The 22,593-nt window shown below is 43.6% G+C and overlaps 1 protein-coding gene across 8 annotated transcripts in view; it reads right to left on the bottom strand.

Annotated features, from left to right (window-relative positions):
* The window catches only part of CLEC16A (C-type lectin domain containing 16A), a 257,225-nt gene that overhangs the window by 177,732 nt on the left and 56,900 nt on the right, over positions 1-22,593 (bottom strand). For 5 of the 8 annotated variants that reach the window (XM_038762218.1, XM_038762220.1, XM_038762219.1 and 2 more), the window contains one exon: positions 8,614-8,842. In XM_038762218.1, coding sequence (XP_038618146.1) covers positions 8,614-8,842 — 229 coding nt within the window. The remainder of the gene's footprint in view (positions 1-8,613; positions 8,843-22,593) is intronic. The other 3 variants (XM_038762222.1, XM_038762224.1, XM_038762223.1) reach the window with 1 other exon arrangement.

Below are 22,593 nucleotides of genomic sequence, written 5' to 3'. Positions count from 1 at the left end.
TGCAGAGCACTGTACTAAGCGCTTGGGAAGTACAAATTGGCAACATATAGAGACAGTCCCTACCCAACAGTGGGCTCACAGTCTAAAAGGCAAATTGGCAGGGCCTTTTTTTCTCTTATTAGATGCCTGACACATTTTAATGAGGTTTTATCTGTAATGGCACCACAATATAACTGAATGAAAACACTTGTTTCCTTGGTATTCACTTTGGTTTGTGTTTAAAAAAAAAAAAGACAGCTTTTCACACTTCACAGTGTCAGGCTGTGATAGCAAGAGGCTGTCATATTCCTCCTCACAGTCTTCTATCGGTACTTGCCCCTAAGGCAAGAGGGGACTTTTCTAAAAATCATCCCTCATCTCGTCTCATCACCTTCCTCCACTCTTTTCCTCTCTCCCAACCCTTCCAAGTTACGGACAACTGCGATGTTGATAGCTGTCACCATTAGCTCAGGGGAGGTGAGTGTGAAAGCGCATCAAAATTAATCGGCCAATAGTATTTATTAAGCGCTTCAGTTGGACAGAGCAATGTTCTAAAGACCGGAAAGGTTTTCTGCCTTTTTATTGTATTTGTTAAGCGTTTACTGTGCGCCAGGCACTGTACTAAGCACAGGGGTAGATATAAGGTAATCAGTTGTCAATCCCTATTTTACAGATGAGGTAGCTGAGGCGCAGAGAAGTTAAAAGACTTGACCAAGGTCACACAGCAGGCGAGTGGTGGGGCTGGGACTAGAACCCAAGTCCTTTGGCTCCCAGGTCTGTGCTCTTGTCCTTAGGCCACACTACTTCTCTGCTTTCCTTTGAAAGGAACCCCCTCCATCCAAATAAATGGCTGTCCAACTGAATACTTAAGCCCTAGAGTTGGGGAAAAGAAACTGACAAGTGTGAAAATCTATTTTTGCAGAACACCACCAACCTATTCCTACCTCATGATTTCATCAAACCTGCATGGCCAGGAGTAAGGCTCTCCCTCATTCCCATTCTGTTCCACCAGCTCACAGAAAATAATGTGTCAGGCTGGGGGCAATTTAAGGAAAAAAAAAGCCAGAAATGCAGCCTGACAATCTAATGGGTGGGCTTGGAAGAGGGATTAGTGAGATGTGGTTAGAAGTTGCGTGGCGTGGTGGAAAGAGCATGAGCCTGAGAGTCAGAGGATTTGGGTTCTAATCCCAGCTCCGCCACTTGTCTGCTGTGTGACCTTGGACAGGTCACTTCACCTCTCTGTCTCTCAGTTCCCTTATCGGTAAAATCATCATCATCAATCGTATTTATTGAGCGCTTACTATGTGCACAGCACTGTACTAAGCGCTTGGGAAGTACAAATTGGCAACATGTAGAGGCAGTCCCTACCCAACAGTGGGCTCACAGTCTAAAAGGGGGAGACAGAGAACAAAACCAAACATACCAACAAAATAAAATAAATAGAATAGATATGTACAAATAAAATAAATAAATAAATAAATAGAGTAAAAAATATGTACAAACATATATACATATATACAGGTGCTGTGGGGAAGGGAAGGAGGTAAGATGGGGGGATGGAGAGGGGGACGAGGGGGAGAGGAAGGAAGGGGCTCAGTCTGGGAAGGCCTCCTGGAGGAGGTGAGCTCTCAGCAGGGCCTTGAAGGGAGGAAGAGAGCTAGCTTGGCGGATGGGCAGAGGGAGGGCATTCCAGGCCCGGGGGATGACGTGGGCCGGCGGTAAAATGGGGATTAAGTACGTGAGACATGGAATGTGTCCAACCTGCACATAGTAGGCGCTTAATAAATGCCATCAAAAAAAACAAGCAAAAACCTAATTAGCCTGTATCTACGCCAGTGCTTAGTATGTCTGGCCCATAGTAAGCACTTACCAAATACCATTAAAAAACTGTGCCTACAGAAACAGTTTGGCTCGTTCAAAACAATTCCTGCTAACATTCGCTTATGTTCCACACAGATATGTACCAAGGGAAAAAACCCCCACAATATCTCATTTCCCCACTGAGAGAGAGGTCTTCAGAGAAATGTCAACAGAACCAAAACCACTCTAGTTTTAACGTCAGGTAATCTGAGGCCTGTTGGCATAAGGCAGGAGGCACACTCTCACACTAGGGCAAGTACAGCTAATGAAAACACGCCTTCACAAGAAGAAACAAAACTCAGCATATATTTTCTTCATTTTTTTTCCTTGCAGAGAAGTAAAAAAAGCCTTCTCTTTAGGCTTAACAAGGTTACTCTAGAGCTTGATAATGAAATTAGAATGGACTTCAATTGGCCCTCAAGCAACATGGGAAGAGAAGATGCCATATCTGTTTGCATAGCTGCCTCACCTTTCTGCATAATAACAGTAACACAGGTAAGGGGCTATAACGTGAGGTCACATAATTAAATCTAGCAATTAGAGGAGCAGGAGAAAAAAAAGATGAGGAGGAAAAATAAGAATGGGATGAAGGAAGAGAAAGATACAAGTAGTGCTTTCGACACTGGGTCTCTTCTACTGCACTCTCCCAAATGCTGCTTAAAATAGGTATGTAATAATAATAATAATAACTGTTATTATTAACAGTTAAGCACTTACTACATGCCAAGCACTGTACTAAGTGCTGGGGTAGATATAAGATAACCAGGTCTCACATGGGGCTCAAAGTCTAAAAGATAGAATAGGTATTGAATCCCCATTTTGCAGACGAGGAAACTGAAGCACAGAGAATTGAGGTGACTTGTCCATGGTCATACATTAAGCACTTAGTACAGTGCTCTGCACACGGTAAGCCCTCAATAAATACAACTGAATGAATGAATGACTAGAACTCAAGTCCTCTGACTCCCAGATATGTGCTCTTTCCTCTAGGCCAGGCTGCTTCCCTTAACTCAATGAATTACAGTAACTACCCCCCATCCCCCCAGCCGCCTCCTTGCATGATCATTTTAAAGAAGAAACTTCCCTTCCCCAGAGTGATCTGGCTCTTTGGTGCTACCGCTTTCGACCCATCTCCTCCTCCTACTAGAACTCCTTACAAATTCCTGGAATGTACCAAAAACAAAACTTATTACCGCCTCAAAAATCAGGGGGCAGGAGAGAATGGGGAAAAAATTACATGGTGGAGGCAATTACGCAAGTAAATGTGGCATACAGCACGTGGAGATGTCCTTATATTCAACAACCATGCTGCTGACAGGGAACTGTTTCTATGAGAGAGGGTCTCTTTCTCTCGCTCTCTCTCTCTCTCTGCTTGCCCATGATACATCTTTCTAATGATGGGGGCTGAGAAGAAAGGGAATTATCATTCCAATTTTGCTGATGGGGGAACTGAGTCATGGAGAAATTATATCCCTCCCAGGGACAGATGAGGAAACTGAGGCCTAGGAAAGTTTTTTTGTTTTGTTTCGGGGGGTTTTTTAATGGTACTTGTTAGGCGTTTACTATGTGCCAATCACATTCTAAGTGCTAGGATTAACACAAGCGGATATCGTTGGACACAATCCCTTGCCAACAAAGCGCTCACAGTCTAGGTAGGAGGGAGTAGGATTTAATCCCTATTTTGCAGATAAAGAGACTGAAGCAAAAAGAAGTGACTTGCCCAAGGTCACTAAGCCAGCAAGTGGTGGAACTGGGATTAGAACCTAGATCTCCAGACCTCTAGTCCCTCGCTCTTTTCACTAGTTCAGGTTTACTATGAGTCAGACATCATACTGAGCTCTGGGGTAGATACAAGAAAATTAGGCTGGGCACAGCCCATGACCCACGGAGAGCTCATAGTCTTAATCTCCATTTTACCAATGAGGGAACTGAAACCCAGAGAAGTGAAGTGATTTGTCCAAGGTCACACAGAAGACAGGTGACAGAGCTGATTTTGTTACTGATCCAAAAATAGAAAAAAATCCCCCAAATCCCATTATGTAGCCATGGCTGCAAGAATATGCTACCTTCAGTGCTTAGAGCAATGTTGGACACACAGTAAGTGCTTAATAAATATCATTTTTTTTAAAAAAAAAAGAAGGAAGGAGAAGGAAGTCAAGGCTCACGACAACTTCCTCTAGGACTAGGCGTATGGTGGTGAATGATGTGGTAGTACGTGGATTAAAATTTGCACTGAAATAGCATTAATAAATGCTGTGTCATCTTACCTCAACTAGCCCTTTAGTTCCCCAAATTTTAAATCTACTGGTCCTATAACTCTTATTCCAACAATTGCTTTAACGCATAATGAAATGAAAGAATAATAAAAGAGGAAGATTAGGAATCGCAGGACAAAAGAGGAAGGTGCTACTGCTGGTTATCTAGGAAACCAATCAAAGACAGAACTTGACTGACTAGCCTGTGAGCAAAATTTTAAGAAGCAAAAATGCCTAAAATACCCAGAGGAAAGAGTTGTCCTTATATGATCTATGGAAAAGCAGCAAGGTTGATTCTCAAAAGCTTTTTGGGAAGGGAGGTACAAGCAGATACGTCATATTAGTCCTTTAGCTTCAGCCCTCCAAAAATGGTTTCGGACTGAAATGTATGAATGGCTTGGGTGTGGCCAGGCAGATTTTTATTATTACTCAGAAAAATGGTCACGTTTGACTTTAATAATACTCATTATCTCTAGTGCCAGACAGCTCATCGACCTCCACATGGCCAAGATCCCTGATTTTCATATGGACAGAATTAAATTGAGTGAGCTGGGTTAGAAATTTGGCCATTCATTCATTCCAAATTACCGAATACTGAATAAGAGGTCCCTGTGTACTGCTCTGTGGAGAGTAAAGAGAGGAAAACAAGACAGGATCCGTTCCTTCAAAGAGTCTGTGATCCAACGATAGTCAGGAATGAAAAAAAGGCCAGAGGCACTGGGAGCGCAGAATGGAGTAGTTAAAAGCTTGGATTGGGGCATTGGTTTTGCAACTGGAGAGAATGCGATGGAACCGTGAAATATTACCAGGGGAAAACCTGTCAGTCGATGAATGTGAGGAATGAGAGAGAGAGACAGATGAGTCAGAGAAGACGGGAAGATTGCAAGTGTGAGAGAATGGGGTTGGGGCGGGCGGCGGGAGTGATGCCTTTGACAGTGATGGGGATTGCAGGAGATAATGAGAGTTTGAAGGGGATGACAACTCAGCTTTTTACATGTTGAGCTTCATGTAGTGGCAGACTAACCACAGGGGCTAACCATGCGATCGGAAGAAATATGGTGCTTAAAGATAATAAGTCCTGTACTGAGCACTGGAGTAGGTGCAAGATAAATCAGATCCCATATGGGGCTCATAGTCTAAGTAGGAGGGAGAACGGGTATTGAAACCCCATTTATCAGATGAGGTAACCGAGGCCCAGAGAAGCGAAGTGACTTGCCCAGGTTCACACAAGTGTTTGAGCCAGGATGAGAATACAGGTCCTCTGACTCCGTGGCCCGTGCTCTTTCCACTAGTCCACACTGCTTTTCTTGGAGATTAGGCGAGAGGTTGGGTGCAGGGCTGGAAATATATATCTAGAAGTCATCCCAAAAATGGAACCATGTGAGCAGACATGATCCACACAAAAGGAAAGCCCAAGGGCCCAGATCTGAGCCCAGGGAAACAACCACAACTAATGGACGGAAGGAAAAGCAGAAGAATCGGCAAAGGAGACAGAAGAGAAGACAGAAAGGTAGGAGAAGAACTATTTCTTTCAAGTTAAAGCCAGAGAGAATTTAAACCTTCCCATTCTGCCTCCCCCTTGCCTGCCTCACCACGGACCCCTAGCCCACATCCTGCCTCTGGCCTGGAATACTCTCCCTCTTCATATCAGACAGACGATTACTCTCCCCTCCTTCAAAGCCTTACTGAAGGCACATCTCCTCCAAGAGGCCTTCCCAGATTAAGCCCCATTTTTCCTCATCTCCCACTCCCTTCTGTGTCACCCTGACTTGCTCCCTTTGCTCTTCCCCCCTCCCAGCCCCACAGCACTTACGTACATAATTGTAATTTTATTTATTTGTATTGGTGTCTGTCTCCTCCCAGCTGGACTGTAAACTCGTTGTGGGCAGGGAATTTCACTGTTTATTGTTGTGTTCTACTTTGTCTGCACACAAGACGCAGGGTGGCTTAGTGGAAAGAGCACTGTCTTGGGAGTCAGAGGTCGTGGGTTCTAATCCCACCCCTGCTACTTGTCAGCTGTGTGACTTTGGGCAAGTCACTTAAATTCTCTGTGCCTGTTACCCCATCTGTAAAATGGGGATGAAGCCTATGAGCACCACGTGGGACAACCTGATTACCTTGTATCTACCCCAGCACTTAGAACAGTGCTTGGCACATAGTAAGCACTTAACAAATACCATCATTATTATTAGAAGTAGTAGTAAACGTTCAATAAATACCATTGAATGAATCAATAAGAAAGGGTCTCTGGATTCTCATGCTGAAGAAAGCTCCTTCTCCTCATCCCCAAATCACAAACTTAGAGCCCACCTGGCAAATATCATCTGGTGCCATATATAAACCACCTTGCATAAAGGCCTCTAACGATTTCAGCAAAGTTTCTGCAAATTTATTTTCAATTTGAGGCAGGGTCTCATTAGTTTCTCATTGCTAGAGCGGCCAAAACGTTTACCATGTCAATCACAGCTTGAATTCTGCATTTACTTAAAGGCAGAAAGGGAACCCGCTGAAAAGATGAAACCTAAAGTCTCTAAAGGCCGCATCGCGAACGGAAAGCAAGTTATAGGATTTAGGTTGCTGCAGGGCTGGCTTTCCTTCTTCTTTCTTCAGGTTTTTTCTAGCTTAGTTTGGAGCTAGAAGTGTCACCACAACCAGCAATTTAGAGTTAAAGGGTAATATTGAGATCAAGATCCAGAATTATTCAAACTACTTCCATCAGTGAATTCTTAAGGGTTGGCTAAGATCTTCTGATCACAAAGTTCCACACTCCAATCCCATAGTTCACAACACCTCTTTCTCTGAATAAGCTGTGAAATGCCCTCTACCAAAAAAAGATCTGCATTTGAATTGACACTGAAGAGATAAGCCACTTGTATCCCAGAGAGGATAAAGTTGCTTAACATTTCTTTAGCTACAAAATTCCATAGCAGACTTTTCTTATTCCTTTCAGAATGTAATACTGTTAACTTTAATATGCTTAAAAGTCTCCAATGGTTACCTATCCAGCTCATCGAACAGAAACCCCTTACCGTCAGCTTCAGGGCACTCAGTCAGCTTTCCCTCTCCTAATCTCTTCTCATTGATCTACTTGGACCCAAGTCATACGCTTCACTCCACTAATGCCAACCTATTCACTGTCCCTCAGTTTCAACTCCCTTGCCCCCTTGTCCACATTCTCCCTCCGCCTTGGAATTTCCTCTCTCTTCACCCTTCCCGCCTTCAAAACCCACCTAAAATCACGCCTCCTCCAAGAGGCCTTCCCTAAATCCTCATTTCTCTCATTCACCCTCCCTCCTGTGTTACCTATGCACTTGAGTCTGTAACCCTTAAGCACTAAATATTCACTCCAACCCCACAGCACTTATACACATACCCTTATGCTCTACCATTCCCCTGTGTGTAGTTTATTTTCATGTCCATCTCCCCATCTTTTGGCTTTTATATTCACTCAACTTTCCCTCCATTAGTTAGGTTTCCACAAGATTCTCTTTCAACCAATCTTTTTTATTGAGCTGTTACTGTGTGCAGAGCACTGTATGAAGCGCTTGGGAGAATACATCAGAGAGTTGGCAGACAAGCTCCCTGCCCACAGCAAGCGTGTCCTTTTATTCTCTAAGACCAAGGTATAAAAATTTGGCAAGGCCAAATCATACATTTTCTATGACCAAAAATGGCTTCTATATTTTGAATCAAAAGAACCTACGATGTGTAAATTGTTTTTTTTTAAAAGATACCCTCTAGTAGTCTTCTTTCAAGTTATCAAGGTGTGATTGTGTCATCTGCAGGCCATTACCCAAAGAAATCACAACAGCCAAAATATTGGTGAGAGCTAGGTGAGAATGTGGGGGGGGAAGTAGCAGATTCAAAATAACTTCTTATTAATCACTGATTTAAGGCTTCAGAGATGGACTTTGGAAAAAACATCATTTTATTTTACAAGGAACTGAGAAATATTGTTAGAGATCACCCCCTACTGGCTCAGTAATCCAGAAAGATGATTCTAAAGATTAAGACACACACACCCATAAATTAGCAGAAGTGTTTATGTCTGTTAAAAGGGTTTTCACAACACTGGATGTGTACTCTGACCACACTCATTTACAGGGAAAAAAACAAGCCCAAAATACCCAGCCACCAAATATCTTCTCCTCTTATGCAGTGATGTAGGTGAAGCTGAGAAGCATCTATCACTGTTGGGAAATGTATGCAGACTGGGTGCTCAAAACACGTGCGCAAAACATTCCACATGTAAATTTTTTCCACAGACAGGAATACATTTTCCCAGATTTTAGGTAGCTTAAACTCTGCATGATGGGGAGGTGAAAAATAAACCAGAATCATTTCTTGAAAGCAAAAGGAAAGAATCAATGATTTGGCTTATTTTGCAAATACGCATCAAGTATAACAAATGAACAAAAAGCATACATGGGCCACTAATGAGGGAAATTTGGATGAAAAACTATCATCCAAATCAATGTTACACAAAGTCAGCATGGTTTTTATTCATTGGTATACTCACCTTCACTCTCCCCACTTGTCTTGATGCCTTTTGTACTACCCTCTGTACCTTTAGATTTCTCAGAGTCTTCTTGCGTTTCTTCAGGTGCTTTCTCCTCTTCCTCTTCCTCACCAACATTTTTGTAATTGGGTCTCTTCTGCACCCTTTTCTTCCCCTTCTGCTTATTTATCTCAAGAGATCTCTCCAGAGTCTCAGTCGGTTTAATGAAACATCTAATGCTTGACTTTGTCTAAAAGAATCAGATGAAAAGGGCACACCAATTAATTTGAAAATTCCTTTTATAGTCATTTACTCCACTGATAAAGTCTTGTAAAAGCATGATTGATCCTTAACGGCTGAAAAGGAAGCTGTCTAACAGCACACAGGGCCCTGTTTTCCCTAAGTGAGTTTTTGAAGAGATTTTTTTTCCGGGACCAAAGCTATTTTTGGCCTCTGGTTCTTCACATGGAAAGCCTAACGGCAGAAGTCATCCTAAAATTACCATGGACCAAACTACGCAGGTAAAATTCATTTGGGAGGACTGCATCCCTCTGAATTTTCTGCAGTCCTCCAATATCAGCCTCTTAGTCTGATTCGCAGAGCATTTTTTTTAATAGTACTTGTTAAGTGCTTACTATGTGCTTACTATGTGTATATATGGTTGTACATATCTATTACCCTATTTATTTATTTATTTATTTATTTTACTTGTACATTTCTATCCTATTTATTTTATTTTGTTGGTATGTTTGGTTCTGTTCTCTGTCTCCCCCTTTTAGACTGTGAGCCCACTGTTGGGTAGGGACTGTCTCTATGTGTTGCCGATTTGTACTTCCCAAGCGCTTAGTACAGTGCTCTGCACACAGTAAGCGCTCAATAAATACGATTGATTGATTGATTGATTGCCAGGAATTGTACTATGCGTTGTGGTAGATAAAAGCTAATCAGGTTGGACACAGTTCCTGTCTCACCCTTAACCCCCATTTTACAGATGAGGTAACTGTGGTCCAGAGAACTGAAGTGGCCCACCCGAGGTCACACAGCAGACAAGCGGCAGAAGCGGGATTAGAATTCAGCTCCTTCTGACTCCCAAGCCTGTGCTCTATCCTCTAGTCCATGCTGCTTTCTTGTTTTAGACTTCTGCTTCCCTGTCCCTGCACCCAGCCTCCTGGTCCTCTGCCCACCGTGGCACCTATGCACTGTTCAAAGCGCTGGGGTAGACACGAGATCATCAGGCCCCACACTGGGCTCCTAGTAAAGGTGGAGGGAGAACCGGGATTGAATCTCCATTTTGCAGATGAGGGAACTGAGGCACAGAGAAGTGAAGTGACTTGTCCAAGGTCACACAGCAGGTGCGAGGCAGAGCTGGGACTAGAACACAGGCTTTCTGACGCGCAGGCCCATGGTCTTTCTCCTAGGCCACGCTGCTTCTGGCTCAGTGGAAAGAGCCCGAGCTTTGGAGTCAGGGGTCACGGGTTCGAATCCCGGCTCCCCCACATGTCTGCTGTGTGACCTTGGGCAAGTCACTTAACTTCTCTGTGCCTCAGTTACCTCATCTGTAAAATGGGGATGAAGACTGTGAGCCCCACGTGGGACACACTGATCACCCTGTATCCCCCCCAGCGCTTAGAACAGTGCTTTGCACATAGTAAGCGCTTAACAAATGCCATTATTATTACTATTATTATTATTATCACAATCAAGTCACAGCGCCATAACCATACGGGGATCACAATCTGAAAGGGAGAGTGAGCGGGTGTCTTATCCCCATTTTACAGATGAAACAACTGAGGCACAAGGGAGTAGTAGTAGTAACAGTACTTACTCAGTAAAACACTGATCAATGGCCTTCATTGAGTGTTTGCCATACGCAGAGAACTATACTAAGCAATTGGAAAATTACCCAATTACCCAGGACATGAGGAAGCTATAATTGCTTGCTTTATACCTCCCCAGCACTTAGTAGGAGGAAGAACAGGTAATGAAATTCCCATTTTACTTCCCAGTAGTATTTAAGGACCACTTACTATGTGCAAAGCACCATACTAAGCACTTGGGAGAGTACAATAAACAATATAACAGACACATTCCATGCGCACAGCCAGTTTACAGAAGAAGAGCTATAACATAAGGACACTAAACTGCAAATTGACTCACTTTAAATACAATAGCAGCCTTGAAAATTTGTGAATTAGCAAAGCATTAGGGACATTAAATCCATAAAACTCAGAATTATCACCGAGAGGCTTAACTAGAGTGGAAGTCACAGTCCTAAGGAATCTCTTCAGTCTGCACCTTGCAACCGCAAATGAATTAGAACAATTTCCGAGAATGCTGAAATTTCATTTTTACCTCTCCATTGAATCCACATAACCTTAGATTTCAAAGAATCCCCAGTTGCTAAAAAACAGATAACATACTTAAATCTCATTTCAATGAAGTCATATTAGATGAGCAGTATGGCCCGATAAAAACAGCACGGGTCTGGGGCTCACCGGACCTGGGTTTCAATTCCAGCTCTGACACTTGTGTGCTGTGTGACCTCGGGCAAGTCGCTTCGCTTCTCTGTGCCTCAGTGTCTTCATCTATAGCACTGTGATTCAATAGCTACTCTCCCTCCTAGACTGAGAGTCCTATGTGGACTCTTTTAGACTGTGAGCCCACTGTTGGGTAGGGACTGTCTCTATATGTTGCCAACTTGTACTTCCCAAGCGCTTAGTACAGTGCTCTGCACACAGTAAGCGCTCAAGAAATACGATTGATGATGATGATGATGATGTGGAGCAGGGACTGTGTCGGAATTAACTCATATCTACCCCGGCACTTAGAAGAGTGTTTGACACACAGTAAGTGCTTCAATACCATATTAATAGAGATAAATCCTTCCTCTCTTCCTCCCTTCAAGTCCCTACTGAGAGCTCACCTCCTCCAGGAGGCCTTCCCAGACTGAGCCCCTTCCTTCCTCTCCCCCTCATCCCCCTCTCCAACCCCCCATCTTACCTCCCTCCCTTCCCCACAGCACCTGTATATATGTCTATATGTTTGTACATATTTTTTTTACTCTATTTATTTACTTATTTAATTTATTTGTACATATCTATTATATTTATTTTATTTTGTTAGTACGTTTGGTTTTGTTCTCTGTCTCCCCCTTTTAGACTGTGAGCCCACTGTTGGGTAGGGACTGTCTCTATATGTTGCCAATTTATACTTCCCAAGCGCTTAGTACAGTGCTCTGCACATAGTAAGCGCTCAATAAATACGATTGATGATGATGATAAATCCCACTTCAAATCAGAAATGACAGTTCGGATGTAAAGATCGTTGTGACCTGGAGAACATTTTGGCGTTATCTTCTCAGAAAAAAAGGCAGACAGCAGATTTTGCCACCAAATGACGTGCTTATGTTTTTTGTTACAGGTGGCTAATATTTACCAAATGCTGTGCCTACAAAGCAAGCTCAAGTTTTCCTGACAAACCCAGGGAGTAACTGCTCTTCTGCAGGTCTAACTGAAGTCTAAACTGTAAGATAAACCGAAGAGATAACGAGGTTTCCTTTCTGTTGGTTTTGATTCTGCGCACAATAAATCTTTGAGCAAGGCATTAAACAAATCCTACCCTAACTGAAGACCTGAATTGGGCCTGGCTGAACAGAGATTCATTAGCCTGATATTCAAATTAACGGTTCACACAAATAGACCACAAGCCCCCCGGGCTGAGGTTCTGCTTGGTGATTCTCCTGGGTCCTAAGGCTGAGGATGCTTCCAAACTGCATTAACCCCTTCAGGCCTCCAGCTCAACGATGGTAGTCGACTGACAGCTGACCAAAAGAGTGATCACCACATGACCTGAGTGTTAAAAAATACTTCTGAGCAAGGCCGTGGCAGAAAACCCCATTTTCATCAGCTTGGCTTAGTGGGAAGAGCACAGGCTTGGCAGTCAGAAGATGTGGCTTCTAATCCCAGCTCCGCCACTGGCTGCTGTGTGACCCTGGGCAAGCCGCTTAACTTCTCTGTGCCTCAGTTACCTCTTCCGTAAAATGGGGATTAAGATTGTGAGCCTGAAGTGGAACAACCTGATTACCTTGAATCTACCCCAGTGCTTAGAACAGTGCTTGGCACATAGTAAGCACCTAACAAATACCATAATTATTATTATTATTATCTCTAGAAATATTAGCTAATTATCCGGAGTTGGACCTTTAAAAATTCACTAAACCTCAAAGGCCTTGACTATGGAAGTGATAGCCACTTGGTTGGAAGTGAATTTGTCGCATTTCACAGCTTGGTGTAGACTGTAAACTCACTGTGGGCAGGGAACATGTCTGCAAACTGCTGTGATGTACTCTCCCAAGCGCTTAGTACGGTGCTCTGCACCTAATAAGCGCTCAATAGATACCACTGATTGATAGATTATTCCCTTTGGATATCTGCAAAAATCTAATAAATACTCTGAAGTCTCCTGGATGGGGGAAGAGGGAGGTCAGACCCTAAAAACCCACAAAAAAGAGATGTAATCCAAGAAAATCGCAGCTCTTCTTAACAGTTAATTGATGACCAGTTAGATGATGGTTAGCCCATGACCTTACCCCCAACTTAAAAAAAGAGAAATGAAAACAAAAAACCCACACAACCACAGCATTCCACTCGTAATATTCTCTCACAAGAGCTTTGGTAGGTAGGGAGGCAGTTAAGACACCTAGAATGGAGAACTAAAATGCCACAAAGGGTCATATCAATTAAGACCATAATCAAACTCTTTCTATTGAAGTAATTCAAGAGATCTCTAAAACAAATAAGACACATTACCCTCAGTTTCTCTTAGTAAAGCAATACTTAAGTAGTTTAGCCAAGGGGGCATAGAGGCAGAGTCACACCACAGATTTGAGCACTACCGCTCTTCAAGACTACAAGCTTGCTACGGACAGGGAAACTGTCCACTAATTCTGTCATTACTGCACTCTCCCAAGCAGTTAATACAGTGCTCTGTTCAGAGAAAGCACTCAACAAATATCATCGATTGATTCAAGGCCTGAAAGGAGATAAACCAGACTCAGCTGATGCCCAACTTACTCTCCAAGAACTGCTTTTGGTTCAGGAAAATCAGACTTGGGAAATCCTGAATAAGTAAACTGACCCTTCCCCCTTACCACCGCTCCCCCTCAAAATATGTAAGGACATTAAGTCGCCATCCCAAACCTGAGCATCATTCCCTTCCTTCTCAGTTGCTGGGAGAAGAAGAGATGGAGAGAGAAATGTGGAGTTGGGAGCCTCTCCAACTTTCTGGGACATTTAGAATGATCTCCAGTCTTAATATTATTATTTGTAGTACTTTTATTATAGTATTATAATTATAGTACTTTTAAAGTGCTTACCTTTTGCCAAGCAATGTAAAACACCGTGGTCAGGTTGGATACATGGGGCTCAGAGTCTAAGAAGGAGGGGGTAGGACTTGGGAAGCAGCACGGCCCAGTGGATAGAACATGGGGCCTTGGTGTCAGAGGGACCTGGGTTCTAATTCCAGCTCTGCCACTTGTCTGCTGTGTGACCTTGGGCAAGCCACTTAAGCTTCTCTATCCCTCAGTTACCTCCTCTGTAAAATGGGGATTAAGACCGTGAGCCCCATGTGGGACACAGACTCTGTCCAGCGGCGCTTAGAACGGTGCTCTACAAATAGTAAGCACTTAGCAAATACCATCATTATTACTCTTATTAGGATTTAATCTCTATTTTACAGACGAAGGTGCTGGTTCTACTACTAAAGAGAAGTAGTTGCAGAATTTATTACGGGCCTACAATGTGCAGAGCACAGAGTTAAACTCTGAGAAAAATAATAATAATAATGGTATTTGTTAAAATTTACTATGTGCCAAGCACTGGGATAGGTACAAGGTAATCAGGCTGGACACAGTCCCTGTCCCACATGGGGCTCCCACTCGTAATCCAGATGAGATAACGGAGGCTCAGAGAAGTGAAGAGGCTTGCCCAAGGTCACACAACAGACAAGTGGCGGAGCTGGGATTAGAACCCATGTCCTCTGTCTGCCAAGCCCTTACTCTTGCCACTTAGGCCACGCTGCTTCTCTACATAGATGAGAACTGAAGTCGGTTCCCAGTCCCCAAGAGGGAAGGGCTCGGGGTGAGAGGGCTGGAAAATGGCACGTCGGGAAAGATGAAAGATGAAACAAAACCCCAAACCAACCCTAGACCAGGATAAATAAATAAGATAAATAAGATAAATAAGAGTGATAGGGCGCTGCGGCTCCTCGTGGCCCGGGGGGTAACGCTCACAACAGGTTCAGCGGCAACCGGAGCCTTCCCAAATTTCTCAAAATAAACAACACTCCACCCTGCAGCGTTTTCCACACTCGGAGTGGCAAGACAGGGGACTATTTGTCCCGGGCAAGACACTTAACTTCTCTGCGCCTCAGTTACCTCATCTGTAAAATGGGGATTAAGACTGTGAGCCCCACGTGGGACAACCTGATCACCTTGCATCCCCCCCAGCGCTTAGAACAGTGCTTTGCAAATAGTAAGTGCTTAACAAATGCCATCAACATCATCATTATTATTATTATTATTATTATTTGGTGCCCCGATGGGTGTGGAGGCAGAGGAGCAGGATTGGCAGTCCAAGACCCTTTCTTTTTATCTGGTTGGACCTGAATGGAGCCCATTAAATGAGTTGCTTCACTCATTCAATCATATTTATTGAGCACTTACTGTATGCAGAGCACCGTATTAAGCGCTTAGAAGTACAATTCGGCAACAAATAGAGACAATCCCTACCCAATCAATCAATCAATCGTATTTATTGAGCGCTTACTATGTGCAGAGCACTGTACTAAGCGCTTGGGAAGTACAAACTGGCAACACATAGAGACAGTCCCTACCCAACAGTGGGCTCACAGTCTAAAAGGGGGAGAAGAATGGGCTCAGTTTTAGAGATGGTTTCAAAAATCAATCACTGGCATTGAACGAAGGTTTATTATTATTGATATATATTAATTATATACTATAAAATAATTATAGTATATCAAGAATAATAATAATGATGGTATTTATTAAGTGCTTATTATGTGCCAGGTACTATAGTAAGCGCTGGGGCAGATACAAGCAAATCGAGTTGGACACAGTCCCTGTCCCATGTGGGGCTCATGATATCAATCCCCATTTTACAGATGAGGTAACTGAGGCACAGAAAAGTGAAGTGACTTGCCCCACATCACACAGCAGAGTCGGGATTAGAACTCATGATCTTTTGACTCCTAAACCCATGCTCGAGCCACTATGCTGTGCTGCACTGTACTAAATGCTTTCCCTCCCACCTCCAATCCTTACTTTGTGTTCTTTCCCCAACCTGGAACTCCTTTCCCCACAAGCCCACCAGACAACAGTTCACCCCATCTATAAAGCTCTCGAAAACAAAAACAAAACAAAAAAACCCACCTCCTTCAGGAAGTCTTTCCCAAATGAATTCACCACACCCCAGTTGCATCAACTCCCTTAGCACTTGTACACTCTGACTCTACCTTCAGCCCATGTTTTTATTCAATTACTTACTAGATGCCAGGCACTGTACTAAGAGCTGGGATAGATACAAGATCATCAGGTTGGACACAGTCCATGTCGCAAACGGGGCTCAGTCTTTATCCCCATTTTTTACAGAGAAGCAGCGTGGCTTAATGGAAAGAGCCCGGGCTTGGGAGTCAGAGGTTGTGAGTTCTAATCCAGGCTCCGCCACTTGGCAGCTGTGTAACTTTGAGCAAGTCACTTCACTTTTCTGTGCCTCAGTTCCCTGATGTGCAAAATGGGGATTAAGACTCTGAGTCCCACGTGGGACAACCTGATAACCTTGAATCTATCCCAGCGCTTAGAACAGAGCTTGGTACATTGTAAGCGCTTAACAGTCCCTGTTCCAAACGGGCTCTCCAATAGCCAGCCGCTTCAATGATTTTCGTCAATGCTCGGGAAAAACACAAGCTTCTCTCTCATCAGCACCGGAGTGCCATATTAATAAAATACAAACCTGCCCTGGTTTGTAAATGCAGAAACCATCCCCTTCTTGACTAAAAGGCCCAACATTAGAACTAGCCCCGTGGCCACCCTTAGATTATTATAATGATTCCTCTCCTTTTCCTGAATTATGTCTAAACTAAGAGGGTCACAGCATTTATTTTAGTCCACCTGCCAAACAATTAAGTTTCCCAATCTGAGTAGGGACCGTAACTTTAATATATTTTCATGCCCCCTAAAATGATAGTCATCAAACAACAGTGCTGCAGAATAATATAAAAGAATGAATATAAAGCATTTCAACTTTTAGGATAACTTAAAAATAGAAGTCCAAAAGTATAACCAGTAAACAAAGCATAGTAAGTAATGATTAATAACGATGGTATTTGTTAAACACTTACTATGTGCCAGCACTGCCCTAAGCGCTTGATTAAAGAATGCAAGCACAATTGACAAAATCTAGAAATGCAAGATACTAATTATCAACTTCCATTAATGACTGAAAGATGACATTTTGTTGAGGATGATGATGATAATAATGGTATTTGTTAAGCGCTTACTTTGTGGCAGGCACTGTACTCAGGGCTGGAGTGGATACAAACAAATCTTGTTAAATGGTCAGTGTGAATGGGGTGACAACTACAACAGTAACGGTTTAAACAAATGCAAAGAAAAGAGGCGGTGATCAAACCTAATGTATTACACAGAAGAATCCAACTTCAGAGTCAGCTAGTAAATCCTTCCTTCCTTTAATATGGATTGTGAGATGTCTTTGAACATAAAATGTTCAAGATTCACAAGTGGTAAATAAAAGAATGATTTTGAAATGTTTACAAAGCCAAACAAATTCAAGGCTTAAAATGAGATCTAAAGATCCGCTTTTTAACCAGTCCCAGAATCTCACTACCAAAACATTCCCAAATTACTCCTCATGGATAAAAGTGCAACTCTATTTACTACCCTCTGTCAAGAAATCAACGACTAGCTTTCGTCTCACAGTTACGGAAAGAGCCCGGGACTGAGAATCAGAGGACCTATACCTAATCCCAGCTCTGCCACTTGGCTGCCATTGACCTTGGGCAAGCCTACCGCTTAGGACAGTGCCTGGCACATAGTAAGCGCTTAACAAATGCCATAATTATTATTGTCATTTAGCTTCTCGGTGTCTCAGTTTCCTCATCTGTAAAACAGTTTGTAAACTTGTCCTCCACACTGTAAGCTCATCTTCCAGACTGTAAGCTCTCCCTCTTGACTGTAAAATCATCCCCTAGACTGTAAGATCATTCTCTGGACTGTAAGATCAGCTCCTGGACTGTACAGATCATCCATGGGTAAAACCTGATTACCTTGTATCTACTACAGATACAGTACAGTAGAGAAGCAGAGTGGCTCAGTGGAAACAGCACGGGTTTTGGAGTCAGAGGTCATGGGTTCAAATCCTAGCTCCGCCAACTGTCAGCTGTGTGACTTTGGGCAAGTCGCTTAACTTCTCTGGGCCTCAGTTCCCTCATCTGTAAAATGGGGATTAAGCCTGTGAGCCCCATGTGGGACAACCTGATCACCTTGCAAACTCCCCCGCACTTAGAACAGTGCTTTGCACATAGTAAGCGCTTAATAAATGCCATCATCATCATTATTATTATTATTATTACAGTTTTTGGCAAGTGATAACTGCTTAACAAGTATAATAATAACAGGGAGAGATTATTATTAGTAGTAATAATAATAATAGTTAGACATGCTGTGGAGATAGGTTAATTAGGAAAGATAAACATCCAGCCTCATAATCCCCCCTCCAGTCTTCCTGTTAAGTCACCAGCCTCACGGCCCCCTGATGTTTGACCACAAGCTCACTAAGATACTGTCCTTGAATGAACTTGTAACTTTCAGAATGCCCTTTTCAATAACCACCCCATATAATGGATTTACCCCTGGGCTTGCACACAGGGCAAACACTCTCATTTATGTATGCACTCAGTCCTGGTTCAGCGATCTTAATGAATCGGTCTGCATAAACATATATATGCAGTTAGAAGTGGGATTGCCAATTCTCTACATACACGCCAATTTGGCTGGCATCAATTTTTCAGGTCACCCAGGCCGGCCGAACGCCAGCCTTGCCAGGAAATGCTGCGGTCCTCACCCCGACCCCAGGTACGGGGGCGGCAAGGCACGGTGGAGAGCTGACCGCTGACAGCTTGCATGTCAGGGCGTACAGTGCTCTGCCCACACTAAGCGCCCAATAAATATGACTGATCGACTGATTGACAGTGCGTCTCACTCTAGGCTTCTTCAGTGGAAAGTCCTGAAAAGCAGGACAGTCCCGCCTGTGCAGGATGTCTGTTCCTTTGTGTGATCCTTCGCTGCATCCACTACAGCACCGTTTTCCTGCTCTTATGATGATAATGATGATGATGGTAATTGTTAAGTGCTTACTATGTGCCAAGCACTGTTCTAAGCACTGGGGTAGACACAGGGTAATCAGGTTGTCCCACGTGGGGCTCACAGTCCTAATCCCCATTTGAAAGATGAGGTAACTGAGGCACGGAGAAGTTAAGTGATTTGCCCAAAGTCACAGAGCCAATGAGTGGTAGAGCTGGGATTAGAACCCACAACCTCTGACTCCCAAGCCCGGACTCTTTCCACTAAGTCATGCTGCTTCTCCACCAGCTTATGAAACACTATGCTCCACTCACTGCTGGAAATTTAAATTTTTCTTTCATCCATCGACTCATTGCTCAGAGGAATCAGGGACAATGACTACTTCATAAAAAAGGTTTTGACTTTTAGACTGGCAATCCATAAATTTCTAATCGCGGCACTTCTAAATCCTCATGATTTTACTGTTCATCATTAAAAAGGTCTCTGTCCTGCCTATCTGCTCATAATAACAACAATAATAATGGCATTTATCAAGCATTAACTATGTGTTACGCCCTGTTCAAACCACTGGGGTAGATACGAGTTAATTAGGTTGGCCACTAGCCCCGTCCCACTTGGGGCTCACAGTCAAAGTCGGAGGGAGAACTGGTATTGAATTCCCCATTTTGCAGTTGAGGCAACTGAGGCAAAGAGAAGTCAAGTGGCTTGCCCAAAGTCACACAGCAAGCAATTGGCAGTGTGACAACTACAGCCCAGGTCCTTCGACTCTCAGGCCCATATTCATAGGCCTGTTCTGGGGCTGGTGCAAAATTATTTCCATAAGCACCATCCCTGCCCTCCAGGAACATATAAACAGAGTAAGAGAAGTGCACGGGCTTTGCTTCGATTATGAAAGGATGAATACATGCTTACACCCACACAGATTTGGCCACATTCCAACAAACTCAAACAGAGACATTCTAAAACACCCCATTTCATAGACTCATAAACTTCCCATACAAATATTCACACATCCTCATACCAATTACCCTCACTTCTGCCATAACACATGCTTTTTCCCTTCTAGACCTGGTGAGGGAATTAGGGATCATTTGTTTGACAATAGGAACCTCTATGGAATAAAGTGGGCTGAGGGTGGCCTTCCGTTTGGAAGAAATGGCTTGTGTATATGTGCCCTAGCATAAGTACTATAGCATTTTGGCTCCTACCCTGCTGCTTTCAAACCTGCTCATTAATCCCCTTATCCTACCTTTCCTTCCTTAACTCCATGGCACCATCTAGCAATCACCCCATCCTGCCTTTCCTGTACAAACCCGTCGAGTTTGTCTATCAATCAATCGTACTTACTGAACACTTACTGTGTGCAAAGCACTGGACTATACACTTGGAAGAGTACAATAGAACGGAGTCGACAGACACATTCCCTTCCCAGAATGAGCTTGCAGTACAAAGGAGGAGGCTGGCATTAATATAAATGAAGAAATTAAGGATACAAACATAATTGCTGGGAGCTGAGGGAGAGATGAATAAAGGGTGCAAATCCAAGTGCAACGGCGACGCAGAAGGGAACGGGAGAAGAGGAAATGAGGGATCAGTTGGGGAAGGCCTCTTGGAGGAGGTGTGCCTTCAATAAGGCTTTGAAAGTGGGGAGAGTAGCTGTCAGTTATGAAGAGGGAGGGTGTCCCAGGCCAGAGGCAGAACATGGGCGAGAGGTCGGCGGTGAGATAGACGAGATGGAGGTACGGCAAGTAGGCTGACACTAGAGGAGGGCTGGGTTGGAGTAGGAGAGCAGCAAGGTAAGGTAGAGGGGGGCAAGGTGATTGAGTGTTTTAAAGCCGATGATAAAGAGTTTCTGTTTGAGTACTACCACCACTTACTCTTCTTGACCAGCTACAATCTGGCTTTTGCCCCCTCCATTCCACAGAAACTGCCCTCTCCATGATCACAAAAACCACCTTGTAAATCCAATGGGGTAGAGAGCGGTCCTGGGAATCAGAAGGATCTGGGTTCTGACCCCGGCTCTGCCACTTGTCTGCTGTATGACCTTGGGCAAGTCATTCATTCATTCATTCAATCATATTTATTGAGCGCTTACTGTTTGCAGAGCACTGTACTAAGCGCTTGGGAAGTACAAGTTGGCAACATATAGAGATGGTCCCTACCCAACAGCGGGCTCACAGTCTAGAAGGGGGAGACGGACAACAAAACAAAACATATTAACAAAATAAAATAAAGTCGCTTCCACTTCTCTGTGCCTCAGTTACCTCTTCTGTAAAATGGCGATTAAGAATGCGAGCCCCATGGGGGAGCACGGACTGTGTCCAGCCTTGTAACTACTCCAGCATTTACTACAGTGCCTGGCAACTAATAAGCACTTAAATACCATGAAACAAACAAAAAAAGGATTCTACTCTATCCTAATCCTCCTACACTTCTCAGCTGCCTTCAATACCATGGAGAATCCCTTTCTCCTGGAAACATTATTCAATCTTGGTTTCAGTGACACTGTCCTCTCCTGGTTCTCCTTCTATCTCTTCGGGCACTCCTTCTTTGGGTCTTTCACCCACCCACCTCCTTCTCCACCTCGTCTCCAGACCAGGGAGGTTCTACCCAAGCCATCTGAAATATGTTTTATGAATCTCTTTTATGGGCAGAGCAGCATGGTGTAGTGTAACCTTCCCAGACTGAGCCCCTTCCTTCCCATCCCCCTCGTCCCCCTCTCCATCACCCCCATCTTACCTCCTTCCCTTCCCCACGGCACCTGTATATATGTATATATGTTTGTACATATTTATTACTCTATTTATTTATTTATTTATTCTACTTGTACATATCTATTCTATTTATTTTATTTTGTTAGTATGTTTGGTTTTGTTCTGTCTCCCCCTTTTAGACTGTGAGCCCACTGTTGGGTAGCGACTGTCTCTATGTGTTGCCAATTTGTACTTCCCTAGCGCTTAGTACAGTGCTCTGCACATAGTAAGTGCTCAATAAATACGATTGATGATGGAAAAAGCCTGGGCCTGGAAGTAAGGACGTGGGTTCTAATTCCACCTTCACCGCTTGTCTGCTGTGTGACCTTGGGCAAGTCTCTTCCCTGGCCCTCATTACCTCATCTGGAAGATGGGGATTAAGATCGTGAGCCCCATGTAAGACATGGACCGTGTCCAAACTGATTACATTGTATCTACTCCAGTGCTAAGTACAGTGCCTGGCTTACAGTAAGCGCTAATCAAATTCCACTTATAAAAAAAAGTAGCAGCTTTCGCTAACTTCTTAATTCCCCACCTTTTCCACCCTCCCTTCTGGGTCAGCTATGCACTTGTATCTGCACCACTTGAGCACTCTGAAACTCCACTCCAGTCCCACTGCAATATGTATATATCCCTATACTCTGCTGCTCTCTCTCTAGACTGAACTCCTTGAGGCAAGGATCACATCTACCAACTCTACTGAATTGTTTTCTCCCAAGTTCCTAGTACAGCACTCCACATATAGTTCCGTGCTCAATAAATACCACCGACCTACCGGTTGATCGGAGGCCTGAGACAATTCATGCAGATTTGTTGAAGTACGCTGCTCTGTCCTGGTTCATTGGCACAAAA

Source organism: Tachyglossus aculeatus, chromosome 21 (assembly GCF_015852505.1).
Source record: "Tachyglossus aculeatus isolate mTacAcu1 chromosome 21, mTacAcu1.pri, whole genome shotgun sequence".
NCBI classification, from domain to species: Eukaryota; Metazoa; Chordata; class Mammalia; order Monotremata; family Tachyglossidae; genus Tachyglossus; species Tachyglossus aculeatus.
This window is presented reverse-complemented; position numbering and strand designations above follow the sequence as displayed.